The 18,890-nt window shown below is 43.3% G+C and overlaps 1 protein-coding gene and 1 long non-coding RNA gene across 28 annotated transcripts in view; one reads left to right on the top strand and one right to left on the bottom strand.

Moving 5' to 3' along the window:
* The window catches only part of NCAM1 (neural cell adhesion molecule 1), a 332,203-nt gene extending 316,740 nt beyond the window's left edge, over positions 1-15,463 (bottom strand). For 12 of the 27 annotated variants that reach the window (XM_055273156.2, XM_055273151.2, XM_055273152.2 and 9 more), the window contains exon 1: positions 15,064-15,355. In XM_055273156.2, coding sequence (XP_055129131.1) covers positions 15,064-15,115 — 52 coding nt within the window. In that variant the 5' untranslated portion in view covers positions 15,116-15,355. Of the gene's footprint in view, positions 1-15,063 lie in introns of all 27 variants that reach the window. The other 15 variants (XM_055273155.1, XM_055273158.1, XM_055273150.1 and 12 more) reach the window with 5 other exon arrangements.
* LOC129479666 (uncharacterized) lies at positions 15,246-17,466 on the top strand. Its single transcript, XR_008656748.2, has 2 exons — positions 15,246-15,361; positions 15,894-17,466. It is a non-coding gene; the product is annotated as an uncharacterized lncRNA (long non-coding RNA).
* Positions 17,467-18,890: the final 1,424 nt, after the last annotated feature.

Genomic DNA, 18,890 nt, shown 5'->3' with positions numbered 1-18,890 from the left:
TGAACCAGATCTCCTGAATCTAAGCCCGATGGTATCCTTTCCCCACATACAAGTGCTCCTACTAATTAAGCAAGATACTTTCACTGGACTTCACTAGCCTCCCTTCTCCTAGTATCATCTAGTTGATGTTTCACACAGCAATAAAAATCCTTTCGTTAGCCCTTCATTTTGTCCAACCACCATAGTGGATGCTATATAAAACCAGAATTCCCTTTTAGTGCTGCAGTGAACTCTATGAATTTGTTCCTACTTAACTCTCTGCTAATTCCTAGCTAGTCCCAAACATAGAGCCTGAGGCAGCACACGCTCAGTTGCTATTGCTAACTATCCTCTTAAACATATATATATATTTTTAATTTCTCTATCATCTCCAGCAGGACTCCTCTCCTTTGTCTGACATTTAAGATTTAAATATGGCTTGCCCCAAGATCCAGCCTTTAACTGCTCTTCAATAGCAATTCTTTGGCCAGATCCATCTCATCCTATAGGAAAACAGGCCCTCTCTCCCTATTTATCTTCATATCTGTGGAGGTCCAGGTCATGTTCTAGCTTTTCTATACCTTTTTTTTTCCCCAGACATTAAAACCAACAGACATGATTTTTGCCTCTCAATTTTCCCAGTTATTACCTACCTGTTTCATTCGGGCACTTATTGATATGATATCTTTCATGATTTCTTCACAGCTTGAACTAAGCAAAAGTGCTTCCTCTCCAACCACGTGAAAGGGTCAGCATAGTAACCTTAAATTTATTTTGTTTTTCCTCTAAGCTTCTAGCACAGAACTTTGCACATCATATTCAGAGTACTATACATCTTTTTAGACAAACATTTCAAATAAAATATCTGGCCACGGGGAACTTTTTTAAAGCACGTAATGAGTACATACTTCATATCTGCTTTACATATGTGGTTTTATTTCAGCTCACCAAGACCCACAAGGGAAGTGTCATTAACCCCATTTTACAGATGGGGAAACAGGCTCAGAACGACAGCAACTTGCAGAATGGCAGGATGGTTCCTTCAGACCACAGCTCTGAATAGTGCCCTTCCTCCCCATCACTCCTCCCACACTTTGGTCAGACTCAGTCCAGAAGCCACAGGAACTCTTGTTCGCTTGGCACGTATTCAGATGCTATATATATTCAAATTATCCTTGCCTGAGAAAAGGATAAAATTCAGACAACAAACGCAAGTTGCAGTCCCAGCTCCACCTGCATAAGTCACTTAACCTTTCTCAGTCTCAGTTTCCATTTAAAGACTTACAATCTGGACTTGCAGAATTTTTTTTTGCTCCTTATCTCTGCCTACTACTCCCCACTACTCTCACACTGTTTCCCCATGTACAACCAGATTCAGATCTCAACCAATGCTCAGGGTGTCTGCTCTGCCCAGATCACCCCTTCTTCCTGCTCCATCTAATGAAAGCAACTCTTCCCCAAGCCCAGCTCGAGGGAGTCCCAGGCAGAATTAATTGCTTCCTTTCTTGCAGCCCAACAGCATTTACTTCATGCCTCTATTTATAAGTATAGTATGTCTCTCTCCCCTCCTTCCAGGTGGTAAGCTCTAAAGGCAGATGTATATTTTCCTGGACTTCATAACGTGAAACTCCACATGATTCCTGAAGCTATCTGACCTTCTCCAGACTTCACAAAGGTTTGTTGAATTAAGGAATTCAGGAATGTTTGTTGTAATTCAACGTTTGTTGAACTAAGTAGTCAATCAATCATGCCCTAAAATGAGAATACCATCTGTTCTTCCTATTTCACAGTTGTTTAAATGTTACATCTTCACCTCCCCAACCACCCAATTCCTCTTGATAACCTCTCATCCTGGGTTTTTCTTATACTTGAATCTGAATATGTAATTATAAATGTATGTGTTACTTTTTAATGTCTATATTTCTCTGTACTACTAGACTGGAAACTCTATGAAAACAGGGACAATGTACGTTTAGTTCACCGCTATATTCCCAGCACCCAGCACAGAGCACGTACTCAGTCAATATTTACTAAATGATTAGTGTGAAGATTAAGCACATATCAAAGTGTTTTGCAAACCATAACGTGATTAAGATATAATTATTGGTATTATATATCCAGTTTATCTCCTTTTAGATAGCTAAAACAAAATCTTCAGTCTCCTCTCCAATATCATATGCCTTTAGCTGGCAAAACTACTTCTTGCCCTGCCAATCGGGCACTTACGTCTCACTCATTTGAATAATAATAGCAATTGCTTTATTTTCTTCTAGTTAGTAATTTACAAGAATATCGGCAGTGACAAATATCAAATCAGCTCAGATCTCATTTAAGATTTTCTGTCGTGGAGCCAAGATGGCCGAATAGGAACAGCTCCGGTCTCCAGCTCCCAGCCCCAGCGACACAGAAGATGGGTGATTTCTGCATTTCTGCTTGAGGTACCGGTTTCATCTCACTAGGGAGTGCCTAACAGTGGGTTCAGGACAGTCGGTGAAGCGCACTGTGCGCGAGCCGAAGCAGGGCGAGGCATTGCCTCACTCGGGAAGCGCAAGGGGTCAGGGAGTTCCCTTTCCTAGTCAAAGAAAGGGGAAACAGACGGCACCTGGAATATCGGGTCAGTCCCGTCCTAATATTGCGCTTTTCCAACGGGCCTGGAAAACGGCACACTAGGAGATTGTGTCCCACACATGGCTCGGAGGGTCCTATGCCCACAGAGTCTTGCTGATTGCTAGCACAGCAGTCTGAGATCACGCTGCAAGGCGGCAACGAGGCTGGGGGAGGGGCGCACGCCATTGCCCAGGCTTGCTTAGGTAAACAAAGCAGCCAGGAAGCTCGAACTGGGTGGAGCCCACCACAGCTCAAGGAGGCCTGCCTGCCTCTGTAGGCTCCACCTCTGGGGGCAGGGCACAGACAACCAAAAACTCAGCCAGAACCTCCACAGCCTTAAATGTCCCTGTCTGACTGACAGCTTTGAAGAGAGTAGTGGTTCTCCCAGCACGCAGCTGGAGATCTGAGAACAGACAGACTGCCTCCTAAAGTGGGTCCCTCACCCCTGAGCAGCCTAACTGGGAGGCACCCCCCAAGTAGGGACAGACTGACACCTCATTCAACCGGGTACTCCTCTGAGACAAAACTTTCAGAGGAACTATCAGACAGCTGAATTTGTGGTCTCACGAAAATCCGCTGTTCTGCAGCCACCGGTGCTGACACCCAGCCAAACAGGGTCTGGAGTGGACCTCTAGTAAACTCCAACAGACCTGCAGCTGAGGGTCTTGTCTGGTAGAAGGAAAATTAACAAACAGAAAGGACATCCACACCAAAAACCCATCTGTACATCACCATCATCGAAGACAAAAAGTAGACAAAACCACAAAGATGGGGAAAAAACAGACCAAAAAAACTGGAAACTCTAAAAAACAGAGCACCTCTCCTCCTCCAAAGGAATGCAGTTCCTCACCAGCAACGGAACAAAGCTGGATGGAGGATGACTTTGATGAGTTGAGAGAAGAAGGCTTCAGACGATCAAACTACTCTGAGCTACGAGAGGAAATTCAAAACAATAGCAAATAAGTTAAAAACTTTGAAAAAAAATTAGAAGAATGGATAACTAGAATAACCAATGGAGAGAAGGGCTTAAAGGAGATGATGGAGCTGAAAGCCAAGTTTCGAGAACTACGCGAAGATTGCAGAAGCCTCAGTAGCAGATGCGATCAACTGGAAGAAAGGGTATCGCTGATAGAAGATGAAATGAATGAAATGAAGAGAGAAGGGAAGTTTAGAGAAAAAAGAATAAAAAGAAATGAACAAAGCCTCCAAGAAATTTGGGACTATGTGAAAAGACCAAACCTACGTCTGATTGGTGTACCTGAAAATGATGGGGAGAATGGAACCAAGTTGGAAAACACTCTGCAAGATATTATCCAGGAGAACTTCCCCAATCTAGCAAGGCAGGCCAGCATTCAGATTCAGGAAATACAGAGAACGCCACAAAGATACTCCTCGAGAAGGGCAACTCCAAGACACATAATTGTCAGATTCACCAAAGTTGAAATGAAGGAAAAAATGTTAAGGGCAGCCAGAGAGAAAGGTCAGGTTACCCACAAAGGGAAGCCCATCAGACTAACAGCTGATCTCTCAGCAGAAACTCTACAAGCCAGAAGAGAGTGGGGGCCAATATTCAACATTCTTAAAGAAAAGAATTTTCAACCCAGAATTTCCTATCCCACCAAACTAAGCTTCATAAGTGAAGGAGAAATAAAATACTTTACAGACAAGCAAACGCTGAGTGATTTTGTCACCACCAGGCCTGCCCTAAAAGAGCTCCTGAAGGAAGCACTAAACATGGAAAGGAACAACCGGTACCAGCCCCTGCAAAAACATGCCAAATTGTAAAGACCATCGAGGCTAGGAAGAAACTATAGCAACTAACGAGCAAAATAACCAACTAACATCATAATGACAGGATCAGATTCACACATAACAATATTCACGTTAAATGTAAATGGGCTAAATGCTCCAATCAAAAGACACAGACTGGCAAACTGGATAAGGAGTCAGGACCCATCAGTGTGCTGTATTCAGGAAACCCATCTCACGTGCAGAGACACACATAGACTCAAAATAAAGGGATGGAGGAAGATCTATCAAGCAACTGGAAAACAAAAAAAGGCAGGGGTTGCAATCCTAGTCTCTGATAAAATAGACTTTAAACCAACAAAGATCAAAAGAGACAAAGAAGGCCATTACATAATGGTAAAGGGAACAATTCAACAAGAAGAGCTAACTATCCTAAATATATATGCACCCAACACAGGAGCACCCAGATTCATAAAGCAAGTCCTGAGTGACCTACAAAGGGACTTAAACTCCCACACAATAATAATGGGAGATTTTAACACCCCACTGTCAGCATTAGACAGATCAACGAGACAGAAAGTTAACAAGGATATCCAGGAATTGAACTCAGCTCTACATAAAGTGGACCTAATAGACATCTACAGAACTCTCCACCCCAAATCAACAGAATATACATTTTTTTCAGCACCACACCACACCTATTCCAAAATTGACCACATAGTTGGAAGTAAAGCTCTTCTCAGCAAATGTAAAACAACAGAGATTATAACAAACTGTCTCTCAGACCACAATGCAATCAAACTAGAACTCAGGATTAAGAAACTCAGTCAAAACCGCTCAACTACATGGAAACTGAACAACCTGCTCCTGAATGACTATTGGGTACATAATGAAATGAAGGCAGAAATAAAGATGTTCTTTGAAACCAACGAGAACAAAGACACAACATACCAGAATCTCTGGGACACGTTCAAAGCAGTGTGTAGAGGGAAATTTATAGCACTAAATGCCCACAAGAGAAAGCAGGAAAGATCCAAAATTGACACCCTAACATCACAATTAAAAGAACTAGAAAAGCAAGAGCAAACACATTCAAAAGCTAGCAGAAGGCTAGAAATAACTAAAATCAGAGCAGAACTGAAGGAAATAGAGACACAAAAAACCCTTCAAAAAATTAATGAATCCAGGAGCTGGTTTTTTGAAAAGATCAACAAAATTGATGGACCGCTAGCAAGACTAATAAAGAAAAGAGAGAAGAATCAAATAGATGCAATAAAAAACGAAAAAGGGGATATCACCACCGATCCCACAGAAATACAATCTACCATCAGAGAATACTACAAACACCTCTATGCAAATAAACTAGAAAATCTAGAAGAAATGGATAAATTCCTCGACAAATACACCCTCCCAAGACTAAACCAGGAAGAAGTTGAATCTCTGAATAGACCAATAACAGGTTCTGAAATTGTGGCAATAATCAATAGCTTACCAACCAAAAAGAGTCCAGGACCTGATGGATTCACAGCTGAATTCTACCAGAGGTACAAGGAGGAACTGGTACCATTCCTTCTGAAACTATTCCAATCGATAGAAAAAGAGGGAATCCTCCCTAACACATTTTACGAAGCCAGCATCGTCCTTATACCAAAACCTGGCAGAGACATAACCAAAAAAGAGAATTTCAGACCAATATCCTTGATGAACATTGATGCAAAAATCCTCAATAAAATACTGGCAAACCGAATCCAGCAGCACATCAAAAAGCTTATCCACCATGATCAAGTGGGCTTCATCCCTGGGATGCAAGGCTGGTTCAACATACGCAAATCAATAAATGTAATCCAGCATATAAACAGAACCAAAGACAAAAACCACATGATTATCTCAATAGATGCAGAAAAGGCCTTTGACAAAATTCAACAATCCTTCATGCTAAAAACTCTCAATAAATTAGGTATTGATGGGACGTATCTCAAAATAATAAGAGCTATCTACAACAAACCCACAGCCAATATCATACTGAATGGGCAAAAACTGGAAGCATTCCCTCTGAAAACTGGCACAAGACAGGGATGCCCTCTCTCACCGCTCCTATTCAACATAGTGCTGGAAGTTCTGGCCAGAGCAATCAGGCAGGAGAAGGAAATAAAGGGTATTCAATTAGGAAAAGAGGAAGTCAAATTGTCCCTGTTTGCAGATGACATGATTGTATATCTAGAAAACCCCATTGTCTCAGCCCAAAATCTCCTTAAGCTGATTAGCAACTTCAGCAAAGTCTCAGGATACAAAATTAATGTACAAAAATCACAAGCATTCTTGTACACCAATAACAGACAAACAGAGAGCCAAATCATGAGTGAACTCCCATTCACAATTGCTTCAAAGAGAATAAAATACCTAGGAATCCAACTTACAAGGGATGTGAAGGACCTCTTCAAGGAGAACTACAAACCACTGCTCAATGAAATAAAAGAGGATACAAACAAATGGAAGAACATTCCATGCTCATGGGTTGGAAGAATCAATATCGTGAAAATGGCCATACTGCCCAAGGTAATTTATAGATTCAATGCCATCCCCATCAAGCTACCAATGACTTTCTTCACAGAATTGGAAAAAACTACTTTAAAGTTCATATGGAACCAAAAAAGAGCCCGCATCGCCAAGTCAATCCTAAGCCAAAAGAACAAAGCTGGAGGCATCACGCTACCTGACTTTAAACTATACTACAAGGCTACAGTAACCAAAACAGCATGGTACTGGTACCACCACAGAGACATAGATCAATGGAACAGAACAGAGCCCTCAGAAATGATGCCGCATAGCTACAACTATCTGATCTTTGACAAACCTGACAAAAACAAGAAATGGGGAAAGGATTCCCTATTTAATAAATGGTGCTGGGAAAACTGGCTAGCCATATGTAGAAAGCTGCAACTGGATCCCTTCCTTACACCTTATACAAAAATTAATTCAAGATGGATTAAAGACTTATATGTTAGACCTAAAACCATTAAAATCCTACAAGAAAACCTAGGCAATACCATTCAGGACATAGGCGTGGGCAAGGACTTCATGTCTAAAACACCAAAAGCAATGGCAACAAAAGCCAAAATCAACAAATGGGATCTCATTAAACTAAAGAGCTTCTGCACAGCAAAAGAAACTATCATCAGAGTGAACAGGCAACCTACACAATGGGAGAAAATTTTTGCAACCTACTCATCTGACAAAGGGCTAATATCCAGAATCTACAATGAACTCAAACAAATTTACAAGAAAAAAACAAACAACCCCATCAAAAAGTGGGCAGAGGACATGAACAGACACTTCTCAAAAGAAGACATTTATGCAGCCAAAAAACACATGAAGAAATGCTCCTCATCACTGGCCATCAGAGAAATGCAAATCAAAACCACAGTGAGATACCATCTCACACCAGTTAGAATGGCCATCATTAAAAAATCAGGAAACAACAGGTGCTGGAGAGGATGTGGAGAAATAGGAACACTTTTACACTGTTGGTGGGACTGTAAACTAGTTTAACCATTGTGGAAGTCAGTGTGGCGATTCCTCAGGGATCTCGAACTAGAAATACCATTTGACCCAGCCATCCCATTACTGGGTATATACCCAAAGGACTATAAATCATGCTGCTATAAAGACACATGCACACGTATGTTTATTGCGGCACTATTCACAATAGCAAAGACTTGGAACCAACCCAAATGTCCAACAACGATAGACTGGATTAAGAAAATGTGGCACATATACACCATGGAATACTATGCAGCCATAAAAAATGATGAGTTCGTGTCCTTTGTAGGGACATGGATGAAACTGGAAAACATCATTCTCAGTAAACTATCGCAAGGACAAAAAACCAAACACCGCATGTTCTCACTCATAGGTGGGAATTGAACAATGAGAACTCATGGACACAGGAAGGGGAACATCACGCTCCGGGGACTGTTGTGGGGTGGGGGGAGGGGGGAGGGACAGCATTAGGAGATACACCTAATGCTAAATGACGAGTTAATGGGTGCAGGAAATCAACATGGCACATGGATACATATGTAACAAACCTGCACATTGTGCACATGTACCCTAAAACCCTAAAGTATAATAAAAAAAAAAAAAAAAAAAAAAAAAAAAAAGATTTTCTGTCAAACAAAAGTGAAATACTTCTTTCTAAAAATGACTTTGACTTCAGTATATGATTCTGATCTTCAAAGCACTACACAAACAACCTCTATGAGGTCCACGTTTAATAAACTGGAACGATTAGTTTATATTCCCAAGCAAGTGGGTCCAAGTGGACCAAAGGATAGTTGCTAAAGAAGGGCCAGAAGTTTTCAGGGTTCCTCAATTGCATGGACTCCTTCCAAGGCTCTGGGGGACTGGGACTTGGCAATGTGTTCTCATGGTCATGTATTCAACCAAACTTTGCAAAAGCAAGAGAGTTTTGTATTTTCCTTAAAGAAGGTCCTCAAAATTATATACCCTTCAGGCCCAACAAAACCTAGATCCACCCTTGTGCTGACGGTTTTCAACCTTATAATCAGGCCATTTTTTTCTCTGAAGTATTCACAACCAACATGGAATTGCAGGCATAATTTAGTGACCAATTCTTTAAGCCTAGTTCTAATCTCTGAAGGAGTCATGTTATCATAATACCCTTTTTAAAATCCTTCTAAAAAGAGGGCACTATGTCTAAATAATTATTTTTTCTAGATCCATATATATCCTTCTTGCTCACTAATGAACACTGCTTACATGCACTGAAGTCCTAAGATCTCTAAAATATTTATAACTCTAACAAGTAGGCATTACTAATTTTCCAATCTCACGGAAGAGGAAACTGAAGCTTGGAGGAGTTAAATCATTTGTCCAAGATCAGACAGCTAGTAAGGGATATGTCTGGGGTTTCAACCCAGGGTTATCTACCTCTCTTAATCTCTAGTCTCTACTAATCCCAAGGTTCCCTGACAGCAGAAATTGTGTCGTCTCACTCCTTTTAATTCCCCACAGAGCAGATGATAAAAAGCTGGCACTCAATAAACATATTTGATCAACTATTAAAGAGAATACCTAATGTAACACAATCTCAAACAGTGTGACATTACTATGAATATTCTTAAGTGATGAGGTAATCAGATACCAAAGGAGGAGATTAATGTACAACAAAAGGCATTTTACACCTTATCTCAGGAATGACGCCAAATAGAAAACGGAAGATCAGCTGTTACCCGTGTTTGCAGCTACAAATCAAAAAGTCCTCAGAGTACGAAGTGGAATATGGGTTACATAGAAGTCTTTTAAATCATATTAGCCATGCAATCTTTGAATTCAAGAAAGTGAATATTTGGAAGAAAATAGAATGCATAATGGGTTTACTACAATCTGTTTTTCAAAAGCATACATACACAAGATACACCAAATGGCTTATCCTTTTAGTGCAGTCCTCTTGGAGTCTCCAATTGCTTAGAAGCTAAATTAATACTGCAGGAAAGGAAAAGTGTGTCTACCCAACTGAAAATCCGTTAACTCAGCGGCTGCATGTAGACATGGCCTGAGCACGTTTTAAATGTAATGTATTGAAACTGCCTGAAAGGCCGCCATTTGGCACCCAGACCAACATCAAAAGGCAGTGCTCCTAATGAGCATCTGCAGCTGAGAGACAGTATTTCAACAACATGAAATGAAAGGGCATAATGGCACCACTGCCAACGCCAAATAATTTACATCCCTTTACATCAGCAAATGGTTTTAAGGTTTGGCCCCAAGAGTTAATAACAAAAGAGGCTAGAGGTAACAGGACTATGACCTTCAGATTGACTTCTGCATTCTATTACCTTACAGTAAGTAGTAAGCATATCTACCCGTATTGTTAAAAATAGCTTCACTACAATGTTTTCAAATAGTAAAAACTCTGGAGCTCATAGAAACCTAATTATTAGGATTCAGAGAGGTCCTTGGACATTTCCTTCTTCCTAAGAGGCCATCTCTTACAGCACTGCTCAGAGTCACTAAGTATATTATGAAACGTATAAAATTTTCTTCTTCCGAATTTTACTTAGAATTCTTTCTTTTTAACCAAAAGAATTTTCACCTTGGTGACTTTTATTAAAAGCTCAAATGACCTCATTTTATACAGCCACATGATTAATTTTTTCAATTTTGTGTAATTTGTAACCCAGTTTTAAGATCAGTAAAATGTTCCCTGTAATGTGCTGCCATTTGTTTTAAAGTTCCAGACATTCCTTAGTCTATATGTTACAACTGCTAAACTGAAAAATGATCAATTATGGAATTTACACTAAAATATTTATCTTGACACCAGAAAACATGTGTGTGCTCAAAAAAGCAATGCTGAACTGGTGCAGGAGAGCCTTTATAAAATGTCTTTGTCGCCTCCTAGTCTATGACTCTTCCCGCAGACTGACGGGGGCAGGTGCGATCCCTTCTCTCCCTGGCCTGCCAATTGGTTCTGCTCTCCATCACAAGCTCAAGATCCTAAAAGTGCAACCCGTTCTTTAGCAACAGGTACTCAATCACTTATTTTACACTAAGTCAGAAAGGACTGTCTGTAAAATGTCTTTGCAAGTCTGCCAGTAGTATTGAAGCCACTTTCAGTCTGGAGAGCAGCCACAGTTCTTTAATAGTAAAGACAAAATTATGAGAAATTTATCAGACTCATACTTAACAGAGGCTTCATCACCTTGAAAAATTAAGTGGTTGCATCAGAAATTCCAGAGTCCATTATTTAAGCAGTGTAAATTTTACAAAATGCTCTCTATAATTTGAGAAACTGGGTTCTGTAGTGAACAAAAACATGTCTAAAGATTAGCTTTTGAGTGACAAAATGGTGCTGTTTATTTTGAAAGGCAATTAAGACATTGTTCCTTGTGACAGAAAAATACAGATATAGGTTACTTCCATTAAATTACATATTACGTATCTGAGGAATTCAATTAATGATAAATGGATTCCAAACAGAAGCACTGTTCAAAACCTGGAATTTGGGGGTGCTACAGACTAATTTCTCCTTCTTACTGCTGCCTTCAGTAAACACCCACATCCCTTACAAATAGCACACCCACACTATTTTTTTTTTAGTTTTGATGTGGGGTTTTTAATCTTTGCAATTGCTATCTTAATTCTTGAACTATCAAATTCAAGAAACCAGTCACCAGTTAAATCAACATATTCTTAGTTTAATCAATTATCATAGTAAGACTTAGAGGAACCTCCTTTACTAAACAAGAATATGTCCTGCTGTTTTCTGGTATTCCATTTAAAAAAAAAATCCTAGATAAAGGTATCTGGTAGGAAGTTATCAGGTTCAACAATTTAGGGAAAGAAGGAGGGAGTTCATAAAGCATTAACTTGAGAAAACAAAGACTAATGAAAGCTTAGCTAGGTTAGCAGATCTTTAAGATCTTTATAGAGGGAATAGTAACTCAAAAACTTACATAAATCATAGCCCACACGTCTACAATGTCTAGATTATATTCCCTGTTTTTAGTAACTCTGTTGGATTTTAAACAAATTATCAGTTATTAATATTTTAAAATATGCTAGTATTTATTGAAAGAAAATAATCTTTACAGGGTTTCGTTAGAGTTGTGAAAGGTTTTCCACATTCTTATATAGCCTTTATTACACTCTCTTTACAGGGTTTCGTTAGAGTTGTGAAAGGTTTTCCACATTCTTATATAGCCTTTATTACACTCAGTGAAATTCTGTTTAAAAACACACATTCTCAATCTTAAAATGAAAATCAACAAAAATATATGGCTCACTATAACTGTGCTCACAGTAAACTTTGTGGAAGCGCACCTGAATTTGCTTAGTGAGAGATATTCTATATACTACTTGATTTCAATATTAGCTTTTGTAAAGTAGCTCTTTCTTCTTAACCGGTGGTATCTTGTTAGAAACCCAGTCCTATCCATTCCTTGACTCTTGCAAGTTTAACTGGCAGAAGACTGTAAAATTATCAAGTAAACATGTGACTTAACCATTCCAGATCGTTCAAGCAAACAATTCTTCAAAACATCCAAAATTTATACTAGAATAAACTCAAATTTACTATGCAATTGCACAACCTTTCATTGTATTTCTAAAGAGCAGAGGACACCAAAAGAGGAGAGGGGCAGCCCATCGGACTCCTTGATATATTAAGGTTAGCTTGCTTTATATGTAAATTTTCATAGGCACCCAGCGGAGCACACAAACTCAGTTACCACTGCCCTGGACATGCTACATTTGAGTCCAAAAAAAAAAAAAAAAAACCCTCAGATATATATACATATGTATATATACCTGTTGTTTTATTTTCATTTTCATTCTGATCCTTTGACTTGAATTCTTTGATTTTTTCTTTTTTAAAAACTATGGTACAAAAGACATTTTAATGGGAAATTATTTCTCTTTGGAAAACCATTCAACTTCTTTTTTTTGTTAAGCAACCTTGTATGTGTTTCACGTTCTGCCTTCTTCCCATCCTCAAGGTACCGGGCCAGGAAAGAGGTCGCTTTCATTCCGGGGAACACTGGTTAGAATGCCTCCCCTGCCTGGGCATCCAGGAACATCCCAGTGGGAATTCCTGGGCCTGCAACTTCCACGGGATCCAAATACTGATGGCTGTACCCATCACGATGATGGAAAGGACCGCCAGGCGATCCCCCAAAAGGCCCACCCAATATCCAGGCTCCATTGTCACGCTCCCACTCGGGGGCGAGGAGGTCTCAAAAACACCCCGCTTCCCCTGCCCCATGTGGACAGGTCGCGACGCGGCACCCACGGGCACCGCGGAAAGGGGCATAACCGGGGTGGGCCCCGCCAGGGTGGCAGCCGAGACCCAGCGCCAGGCGGACTAGGCGTGGTCCCCACTCCTCCGGGCCCTGCCACGGCCCCGCCCCGCCGCCAGTAGCGCCCCCGGCCCGCGGCCGGCGGGTCAGCGCACGCGCGTCGGTGTGCCTGCCAGGGTGCCCTCCCCGGCGACGCGCTCAGGCCCGGATTCCGCGGCGCGAGAGTGAGCGCTGGCGGGGGCGGTAGGATGCTCCAAGTCGGCGTGAAAGAGGCAAGAGCGGGCGAGCACGGGCGGCCGGACCAGGAGCACTCCCGGTGACCACCTAGTCTCCATTTTATTTCCTCGGAAACTGCCGGGCAGGCGGGGGACCGGCCGCAGGGCGGGGTTTCTCTTGGCGGTGAGTGAGCAAGACCGTTAAGCTGGAGCACCGGGAGACTGTCCTGGCAGCTCCTGGCCGCCACCCGCGCCGCAATAAAAGCCTCTCGCGGCTTCCCGCCCAGCCAGCCTCGTGCTGATTGGTCGCCATGGGAGGGACCGGAGTTGGCTGGAGGCGGCGGACGAGCGCTGCTCTAGTGCCGCCCGCGGAGGGGGCGCACTGGGTGCTCCCTGGCCCGCCCCGTGCTCTCCCCAACCGGGGTTCGGCCGTTCAGGGTAGATACAACGGCACCTGGCAGCTGCGACTGCGACACACAGCCCCTCCGCCCGGCTTTCCTCGATCGCTTCCCAGCACACGCCCCCCGCCCAGAATGTCCGCCCAACCCACTCAGCTCTCTGCGGCCCCTGCTTTTCTTCCTTCCCTCCCGTCCATCAGAGCCAAAGCGCAAATCCTTGGGTGGAGGTGGGGGGATGACAGCTGGAGGGGAGGGTGGGCACGCACAGAAGAATTTTCCAGGGAGGCCGGGATGGAAATAGCCAAAATAAAATGCACCTCCCTCCCCACTGCCGAGGTTCTCTGGGCGGCGGCGCAACCCCCGCCACCCGCGGCAGCATCACTACTGTCTTCCTCCCAGCTCCCTATTGTTCACACTTTGCCAGGATCGGGAACCTCGCCCAAAGAAAGGAGACAGGGCGAGGTGATTCGGGCGGCTACCTGCCATTCTTCTCCCGCCCCGTGAAACACTGGGCACGCGGCGTGTGTAAAGGCACACGCGCGCACACACGCGCACACACACCAGGCAGCTCCGATCACGCCCTCCTCGCCCTCCGCCCCTCCGCACTTCCTCCTGTCAAAACGCGGCGCTCGACCCTCCCATACTTCAGTGCTCGCGGCCGAGGGTAGGCATTGCAACTAACCAACAATTTGGCAAATGAAAAACTAACGTCATATCGACTGGGGTGCAACAACGGCCACACAGCCCTGCGATTCTGCCCATTTCGCCCCATTTTGCAAACCGTTATTCGTCTGGGGCGGGGGGGCAAAGCAGCGATCCTGACTTTATTAGACCCAGGGATATAACGATCTGGGGCGGCTGCCCTAGCCTTATTGTTCACTCTTCCCGGAGCCGGGGCTGACAAGCCACTTCCCCCTCGGAATCCGAGCCCGTGCGGCGGCACCACCCGAGCCGCGACGTCCCCCGCCCCGCCGCCCGCCTTTGGGGAAGGAGCGCTGCCCATCAGCAGCGCGGCCGCTGAGTCCCCAGGAGCCGGCCGGCTCGGCTCCCATCGCCTCGGGCGCACAAAGTGGGAAGGGCGGACGCGCCGGAGGAGGCAGCCCCGTGCAGCGCAGCCCGGGAGGGAGCGGGGATTCGGCTGGGCAGCAAGGGCGACGCGCTCCTTTCACAGCTAAACGAAAATGACCAGCCTTAGCAGTCCACGTAAAACCACCCAAAATAATAGCGTTCCTCCTAGGAGTAGTAGGAAGGGGTAATTAGCAAACCAGATTGAGAATTTAAAAAAAAAAAATGTACCTGCAGTTCCCAGGAAAAACAAAGTCCAGATGAGATCCTTAGTTTGCAGCATTGTAATCTGCTGGCTGGGAGGGATGTTCTTGCCGCGGTAAATTCTGTGCCCCCCCCCCTGCAGCGAGTGTGGACGGCGGCAGAGCGACAGACCTAGGGGCAGACAATTGCCAGGCTGAGTATGATTATTTTTGCAGAATTGTTTCCTGCCAGCGGCAGCCGAGCTGCGTTCACGCGCTGATCGGAGAATGAGTGACAGTCCCAGCCTCAGCACACTCGCAACTCGGAGATCCTTGCGCTGGCCCGGGTTCGTTTTGATGGAACTGGGATGGGAGCGAGGAGCGGGGGGCGGGGGTGAGAACCTCACTGTGTCCTTCCACCACGCCGGCCACAAATAGTGCCGAACATCAAGGAGGTAAGAGAGACAGGGGAGGCAGATGCGGCAGCCTGCAAAACGCGGCCTGGAGCTTTCGGGGGAGCCGGGCTCTTTCACGCGCAGTCTCCAGGGGAGATCTGGGATTTATTTTCACACTTCTACCCTACGCCTTCGCAGGCGCTCCTGCCACCCAGCCTTCCTTAATCAAGAGTTTGCATATTTTGATAACTAGTAAATAATAAAAGCAAAATTGTAGATTTGGTTAGGTATTTAAAGTTGTCAAATCCCTCCATTTCGATTCTAAGATCCTTGCAACACAAGGATAGCCCAGGGCTTAATTTTAAGTGCGGGAAATTAGAACTTTGGAGAGGGATGGGGGTTGCCGTTGTTGGGTGTTGTTTGGATATTGTTTGTTTGTTTGTTTGTTTGTTTTATCCTGACTGTGAAGTTTGCTCTCCCACAGACAGACATACAACATCCTTCAGCAGATCCCCTGGGAAGGAGGTGGGAAGAACTTAAGTTAGAAGAAAACTCCGATGTTTGGAAGAGATTTCCAGAAATAACCCGAAGAAAATATTTTCCTGTTTATAAATTCTGAAATCTGTGGTCTCTTTATTAAAATAGCCAAGGCTTTTATATAGGTATTATGATATAGAAGCGACATTAGATAATATTTTCTTACATGGGGACCTGACCTTAATTCTTAAAGATATTAATGTAGAATATTACTGAGGTAGCAACACAATAAGCTTTAATTAAAATTCCACCTGTGTTTTCAAAAGTAGGAGGTGGAAAGAGCAGGGTGAAACGAATCAAGTCTCAGCACCTGAAGGCTTGGGTATGTAAGGAACTAATGTGAGGAAGGTGTTCTAGATGTCAGGTTAACCTATTAGCCTAGAACGCTGACACCCTCTAACAGAAGAAGTCTGCGTAAGTTCAAAGGCACTAAAGCACTAATGTTACCGGTGCTCCCTTTTTCATCAAAGGTCTCCCCACTCCTCCCCACTCCTGTAGCAGATTTTTTGTTTTTTGTTTTGTTTTGTTTTTGTTTTGTTTTTTGAGACGGAGCCTCGCTCTGTCGCCCAGGCTGGAGTGCAGTGGCGCCATCTCTGCTCACTGCAACCTCCCCTCCTTGTTCAAGCGATTCTCCTGCCTCAGCCTCCTGAGTAGCTGGGATTACAGGCGCGTGCCACCACGCCCAGCTAATTTTTGTATTTTTAGTAGAAATGGTGTTTCACCATGTTGATTAGGCCTGTCTCAAACTCCTGACCTCGTGATCTGCCCGCCTCAGCCTCCCAAAGTGCTAGGATTACAGGCGTGAGCTACCGTGCCCAGCCGCTGTAGCAGTTTTTAAAAGTCCATCCTCTGCTGGCAGACCATCCATCCTTCCTTACTGGACAAGCCCCATCTTTTCCCCACTTTCCTCCTCTATAATAGACCAACTGGGCCACACCAGTACAGTGTAATTAGCGGGAACCCCTGAAAAGTATTTCTTCCCCCAAGTAAATCTTCCACAACGTTTACTTTGGGCTATTTCTCTCATACCAAGTATAAACGATTCAAAAATACAGAAAAGTAGAAAGAACTAAAAATAACCCCAAATCCCACAAATTCCAGAGATACTCATAGATTTTGTCTTCTGTATGTGCATATGATTTTTATAATTGACATATTATAGTAGCTATTTGAATCCTGCTGGTTTTGCCTAACATCAGTATAAGCATTTATTCCTCTGGATCATTAAAAAGCTTTTCTAGTTATTTTTATAGCTATGTAATATTTCTTCATATGGATGATTTTGCAATGGTTTCCCCATTTTTGGATATTTATATTGTTTGTGGAGTTTGATAATATAAATAATGCTTTTTTGAACATCTTTCAACAAATATTTGTGGAGCAACCACTGCGTTTAGCCCTGTGCTGGATGCAGTGAATTATATACGTCTTTTTTTAATGGTTGCTGTATTTAAGTGTCTTTGATTTCAGACTTCTGCTTCTAACATCTAAAATCACCACATTAAATATTACAGATTTATATAAATGAATGTTATCAGACTCTTTCCTTTAAAAAGAGGTTTTGATGGTGAGGAAAGATAGAGAAAACAGGCAGGGGGTGGAGTGGGGAGAGTGAAGGTTGGGGCCCCCAAAATAAAAATTTTACCAATTTTGCCCCTAAGAGGGAGAGACACATTCTTCCCTGCAAACCTCCCTCCTTATAGTCCATATCAGTAGAATTAAAAGACTCCTCACTATTTTTCTCCCCAAATGTCCCTATTTTTAGCTTTTCAATGTAGACAAGTGTGGAAATCCAATCTCACTTAAGCATGACTGAATTTCTTTTTTTCCCTCTCTCTCTCCAGCCGCTCCCTACCCCGTGTGGTTGTTGATCTCTGTTGTAATGATTCATTCTAGAATGCTGCCCCAGTCATTCCAGTCCACACGCCTGGTATCTCTCCCAAGTTCTTTTAACAGGATGTGTCACTTGTCTCTAATTCTGTATATCTCCGCTAGTTGGTGCGTACATCTGTGAGCTCTGTGTTGCGTTTCAATCCCTCCCTGATCCTCATTTTAAAATGGGACAAAACTGTGGCCCTCACTAGACCTCTCTCCCCAGAGAGAGGCCCGGGCTGTCAGGCACACATTAATGAGCATCTACAAAGTGAACATCCATGGGATTGAGGCAGAGGAAGGAGACTCCAGACTGTGCTTTAGAGAGAAAGTTCTTTAGAGAGGAAGCAGAGAATGGTCTAAGAAGACAGCCACGGCAAGGAGATAAGCTAGGAGGCCATGATAGCTCTGGATGGAGTGACAGGGCCTAAATAAGAAAGCGACAGTGGGAAAGGAAGCAAAAAGGGGCCCAGATTTGCAATTCCAAGATAAGATAAGAACAGGTGGACCTGGGTATGTTGTGAAGATGGAAGTATGAGGCAGAGGAAGAAATCCAAGTTCCTTTCATTCATTCAACAAATATTTATGAATTCTTAACTAAGTCCTGGCACTGCTCTATACACTGGGGATGTAGCCGTGGGCAAAGTAGAGCCTTTGCCCTCATGGGATTTCCTTCTTATGGGAGAAGACAGAGAATAAATCCTTAAACATCTAGTAGTGTACAGATGGTGATAAGTGCTAAGGAAAGCAATAAGGAGAGATAAGGAGACAGAGAGTCTGGGGCGGAGAGGGATTACCATTTTGTTTAGTGGAGCTATATGGGTATATGTGATAGAGATCTTGAGAAAGTGACAACTGCTAAGGGTCCAGTGTGGGCGATTGAATAGTTGCTGGTAACATTGACAGGGAGTGGAAGAAGAGGGGCAGATTCAGGCCAGGTGATAAGCAAAGGAGCAATGATGTCAGCTCTGCACATACTAAGTCTGACATGTTTCAGAGACGTCCAAGTGGAAATGTGTGGAAAGCAGACAGAGAGAGGGCCCAGAGGACATCAATGTTTGAGGTACAGGCA

The sequence above is a fragment of the Symphalangus syndactylus genome, chromosome 3, assembly GCF_028878055.3.
Source record: "Symphalangus syndactylus isolate Jambi chromosome 3, NHGRI_mSymSyn1-v2.1_pri, whole genome shotgun sequence".
Classification (NCBI taxonomy): Eukaryota; Metazoa; Chordata; class Mammalia; order Primates; family Hylobatidae; genus Symphalangus; species Symphalangus syndactylus.
The sequence above is the reverse complement of the archived record's forward strand: the minus strand, read 5'-3'. Positions and strand labels throughout refer to the sequence as shown.